General features: G+C 38.7%; 1 protein-coding gene across 2 annotated transcripts in view; it reads left to right on the top strand.

Moving 5' to 3' along the window:
- Positions 1 to 3,098, top strand: part of SARC_01225 — a 9,204-nt gene extending 6,106 nt beyond the window's left edge. For both annotated transcript variants that reach the window (XM_014305072.1, XM_014305073.1), the window contains 3 exons: positions 905 to 1,270; positions 2,172 to 2,330; positions 2,876 to 3,098. In XM_014305072.1, coding sequence (XP_014160547.1) covers positions 905 to 1,270; positions 2,172 to 2,330; positions 2,876 to 3,070 — 720 coding nt within the window. In that variant the 3' untranslated portion in view covers positions 3,071 to 3,098. The remainder of the gene's footprint in view (positions 1 to 904; positions 1,271 to 2,171; positions 2,331 to 2,875) is intronic.
- Positions 3,099 to 6,018: the final 2,920 nt, after the last annotated feature.

Genomic DNA, 6,018 nt, shown 5'->3' with positions numbered 1-6,018 from the left:
ATATTATGAGATATTTTGAGATATTTGTCGACTATCTCACCATAGTGGAGAAGGGGTTTTGAAAGTGTGTCTGTGATTGTGAGATTGTTGTGGTAGACGCGGAGGTTGTCAAGCTGTTCGATGGCAATGGGTCTTGGGGCGAGAGAAAGTGGTCAATGGCTATGCTTCCCTATGAGATTGCCTTAAAATGGAACGAACATTGTACAATTCGTCTGCTTTCCATACGGTGGCGATCAAAGTTACCGTAAAATGCAATATATATACATATAAATATATTTATATTTAGATATATATATATGTATATATATATATATATATATATGTATATATATGTATATATATATATATATATATATATATATATATATATATATTTATATATACATATGTATGTATATATATATACACATATTTATATATATATTCTCTATATTTATATATTCTCTATATATATATATATGTATATATTTATATATTTATATACATATATACATATATATATATAATATATATATATATATATATATATATAAATATATATATATATATATATATATATATATATAGTACACCACGGATATATATTTGTACGCTTCGAGTTTTGTTATGAAATTATTCGACTGTATAGTATGTCTGCGGTTATGTGCTGCCCGCTATAGCTATCGAACTGTCGATATGTTGGCCGTAGCACCTTCGAGGTTCACGGAAATTACTCGCTGATATGCTTCTGATACTGAATTATTCATAATGCACTCACCGACACCAGGTGGACTGTTCAATACCTAGAGGTAGCTCGGTACATACAATGCAGATACTTTGATAGCTACTATCCGCAGTCTATTTATAGCACTGCCTCATGCTCTCTATCGATCCACTGAATGACGTGTGCTCGTTCCAAATGCAGAACGCCACAGATGATGATGTACAACTCAAGGCGCACAGTGACCACACCACACCGGACGGTATAGCTACACTAACTCAGAGCGACCACATGGACCATACAGCTATCACCGCTACCAACACAGACGGATCTGCCCCAGGTGACGCCTCGAGAGAGGCGAGTGGGTTAGCACTTGATCACACAACTGTTTCGTCTGTAGACAGCAGCCGTACTGTGCCTGCGGTAGGGGCCACCGCAGAGCCGTTGGAGGAGAGTGAGGGTTTAACTTTTAGTGACATAGAGGAGGGCACCGATGCGGACGGGTGGGAAGTGCGGAAGGGCAATTTCATTGCCATCAATGCGCTGTCTATGTCTTGCAAACATCCCAAGGTACGATATATATATTATTATATTATTATATTATTATATTATTATATTATATTATATTATATTATATTATATTATATTATATTATATTATATATATATATATGTATTATATATAATCTATAATATATATATATATATATGTGTGTGTGTGTGTGTGTGTGTGTGTGTGTGTGTAGTGTAGGCTGTCTGGACAGTTGGTGTTGTGTCGTCAAGTACATACATATATGTATGTGTTGGGTAGTCTGTATTGTATACATTTATATATTTGTCTGTGCATCAGAAGTTCATGGCTGTCCGCATGACTGTCGATGTCCTGTAGACCCCTTAAAGTAAATGCAGGAGCTGTGTACAGATGTATCGTATGATCAAGCGGTTACATATCTGTATTAGCTGCACAGTGAACAATAAATAGTATGTGCGTCTGTGTAGTGTACAGGCTTGACTCGCACAACCTTATGCTTACGTTATGCTGTGTGTAATCTACATAGGTGTACACCTCACTGGCGATGCCATACGTCCTGCACACATTCGCTGGAAATAAATTGTCCCGTTTCTGTTGGAGCCGAAATAATTGGACCGGTTCAAGTCCTGTACTTTCATTCTCCACAGTTACAATATTGTAAACCCTAAACCTTAGATCCTAGTTCCTATCACGGACACCTAAGCACTCGCACGCCAACTCAAACCACTTGAACTTTCTGAGCTGGTGGGCAGCACTATGCGCTAGTGGTTAATTGTCCGATGCATTACGCTTTCGCACACACATCCCAACACTCGCACTCGCGGTCGAAAACGTATTAACGTAAAGGACATCTGTTCTGTCTTGCAAAGGTCCCACACTGTCTGTGGTGTATGAGATGTGTTATACACTCACACAAACACTTTGGCACTCGTTCCAACAGTCCGTTAACGGAATGGCGCCCTTTGCCCACTTGTCTGACGGTACGATGCTGCTGGTGATGGTGAGGCAGTGCAGTCGCCCGAAGTATCTCAAACATCTGCTGACCGTGCAGAACCCCAAGGCAAACCACTTTGACGACGATGTCCTCGAGGGAGCTAACGTATGTTTAAGGCTGGGTTGCCTGCTGACAGTCGCAACCACACCCGATACGTTTATGAAGTGATGAATAACTTGTACTGTAACGATTTTGCATGTATTTGCCGAGAAAGAAGTCTAGTGTGTCGTAGTTGAGCACTCTCGTCGTGGTTGGCCAGGTAACCTCTCGCGGATGCCTGTTTGGTGAAGGAGCGTATCCATAGCAACCATGCAAGTGCGTGTTTTCTTTTGTACAGTCAGACGTCTTTGTGTAGCCAGTTCTGGGGTTGTACACCATTGCGCATTTAGACTTTGAGTAGCCACACACACGCCAGATGCTGAAGATGTTATAGCATATATATTGCGATGTTCCCTCTTATTTATATTATAAATATATATATATGTGTGTGTGTGTGTGTGTGTGTGTGTGTGTGTGTGTGTGTGTGTGTGTGTGTGTGTGTATGTACATGTATATGTATATATATATATATATATAAATTGACGCATGTTTTCATACATACTATCATATCCTCTCATACAAACTACCATACTGACACTGTATCTGGACAGGTCTCCGAATTCGAAGTCAAGGCGATATCGAAGCCATCTGTGTGGATGGCTGACGGAGAAGTGATTGAGGGCATCACCGATGTACACTGCTCGGCGCATTACAACCTCATACATTACTTTGGGTCAAGACCAGCAGTACCCCCACCTACGATACCCAGCTCAGTTTTTAGAGATAAATCGAGAGAGTATCCATAGCTGTAAGCCAAATAAATGAATAAGCGTGATGGACTAAGCCTTGAAGTCGTATCCCTTCTTTACTACTGCTGAAGCTGAAGTTCCGCGGATAGCCTCCAGAAGCTTCGATTCCAAGGGGTACAGTGTACTAGTTTACTGTTTACGACAATATCTATATCTGAAATACGTAGGAAGTGCATGAGCTAGTTTTAGGGTTTAGGGTTTGGGCTAACCCTAAAGCTTCGATTCCAAGGGGTGCAGTGTACTAGTTTACGACAATGTCTGTACCTGAAATACGCAAGAGGCACATGAGCTAGACCCTGCGGCATGTAATGAATCTTTCTGTTGATATGTATAGTGTGTCATGTCGAGTGCGTCGCCGTCTGGCAGATAAAAGCGTAAACCCCTGCGGGTTCTGATAGGCGTCGCACCCAAACGGTTGTCAGGCATGAGCTTCTGTGCGCATTTCTGAGTGCATACGACGATGGACAAATGAAGTGATGGGCGCATGAACACCAAGAAGGTGTAGTGTGTGGATGAACCGAGAAAGGCAAAGCCCTTAAACCTTTACGTATATCAAGCTTGGGGGGAATCACGCCTGTTTTTAGCGTTGCGACGAATGGTTAGTATTTTTATCAATCATTGGAAAAGTATGTATATAGCCTAGCCAAATGATAACAACAAACATTCAATATCAACCATTCAGTGTCGGTCATCGCTGATCGAGGAAGCCAACCTTCTGTGCCGAATTCTAGAACCTTGGAACAGCCCTGCTGAATAAAAGATTTGCACCTTCCAAGCTTCTAAGGCGATCGCCTGCAGTCAAGAGGCATCGTAATTACCGAGGTATTATATTCGCGTACCCCAACAACAAAATCCTAGAAGTAAATCGGTCTAAAGTGCTAACTTTGAAACAGCTATTATTTGAAATTCCCGGACATGGTGATAGGCTCGTCACGTAGTTCACCTTGGTAAACTAGTACGAGGACATGGGGTTGCACAGTCACCAGCGGAGAATAAAACGCAATTACTGTGCTGGTGAATACTTAAAGCTTAGTAGCAGCCTGAAGATACTAACTTGAGCAGTAGTGGAAGGAGCCATCAACGCTGGTAAGTTGACCGTGAAATAAATACATCAGAAGGAAGATACAAAGCCAAACTGTTACTCTGTTTTAAATATAATCCGCAAGATATTTAGTTGACACTGCCTTGATTGATAATTCGAGATATCTGCATGATTGTAGAACAGGTTCCTATGGGTAATTAATCATGTTCTTGCTTGCTCATACTATTCATGGGCTGTGTAGTTGACACTGACTTGATTGATAATCCGAGTGATGTATAATGTTGTAGAGCAAATTCCTCGGAATAATTAATCATATTCTTCTTGCGAGTTCATTTCCTTATCCTATTACGCTCGGCGCCTAAATTTGACTCCGTATCGACTGAATACATATCGACATAGCCTTCTGGTCTATTTAGTAGGGCTATGGTATCGGCACGAGTGCAGAATTGCATACTTTTACGACAATCGGCAGTCGACGCTAAATAAATATACTCGACAGTACACTCGAGTGACTCGGCACACAAATAACAAGAAGATTAGGAGGCTAATTAATAATCAGGCTATGGTCGACACTTTTTATAAACAAAACCCTAAAACCCTAAAACCCCATTTATTGTAGGCTTGTCCTCCTAATTTTTTTTTCTACAAATAGATCTCGAAATAAAACAATCCATAATCTGATTGATGCCATAGATTATTCCTCTGAATGATCTGGTTGTTATGGTGTGAATTGTGAAAGGGCGAAGTTCGTAATAATAAGGATAAATGCTGATGATGTCAATAAATATATACGATAGAAGGGCATAGCTTCTGTCTTCTAACACGTGCATGATAAGTCATTAGTGAGTGCATGATAAGTCATTAGTGAGTGCTAATAAGTCATTAGTGAGTGCTAATAAGACATTAGTGAGTGCTAATAAGTCATTAGTGGGTGCTAATAAGTCATTAGTGGGTGCTATTAAGACATTAGTGAGTGCTAATAAGTCATTAGTGGGTGCTTGAAGTCCATTTGTACAGAGGTTGTGCGCCTGTTTGTCACACACAGAATAGTTATGTACTAGGTCGTAGTTCTATAACGCGTTTAAATAGTATTAGGCCTCGAATCGACAGTACGCGTCCAATATGTTCACGCAATAACAAATAGTGTAATAAGCTCTCTGGATGAGGCGAAACCCCTTCTCGGTTCCCTCATTTGGGGACATCTCGCCGAGCAACAGAGATGACAATTCTTCAGGTACGTAGCTGTATCGACGTGGTGTTATAAACAAGTCTATTGAGCGCACATGCACTTTGTGAATTGCAATGTTCAAACACGAATCAACACGCGCACTCACAATGATTAAATTGATTTAGTTACTGCTTCAATCGTATAACATGTCTAGATGTATATGCCCAAATCATTACACAATTAACTCGAATAGGTTTGTCTATGTAAATATACGAAGTAGTAGATATATATATATATATACATATATATATATATATATATATATATATATAATATATATATATATATGTGTGTGTGTGTGTGTGTGTGTGTGTGTTATATATATATATATATATATATATATATCTTGTGCGATAGTACTCGAGTGTACAGTAGCTATCTTCGATACAAGCCGCAAATACGAGTGATTGTTATAATACATCTCTGATATAGCTGACAAGAGATGAATCAATTACAATATATATAATATATATTACAAATTTATAGGGATGTATGTACTCATATTTCAACATGTTTATTTAGTTCAAAAGTACCATATTTTCATTCGAATCAAGGGTGTATATCAGATATATATATATATATATATATATATATATATATATATATATATATATATATATATATATATATATTATATATATATATATATATATATATATATATATATATATATAT

Source organism: Sphaeroforma arctica (genome assembly GCF_001186125.1).
Source record: "Sphaeroforma arctica JP610 unplaced genomic scaffold supercont1.47, whole genome shotgun sequence".
NCBI classification, from domain to species: Eukaryota; class Ichthyosporea; order Ichthyophonida; genus Sphaeroforma; species Sphaeroforma arctica.
This window is presented reverse-complemented; position numbering and strand designations above follow the sequence as displayed.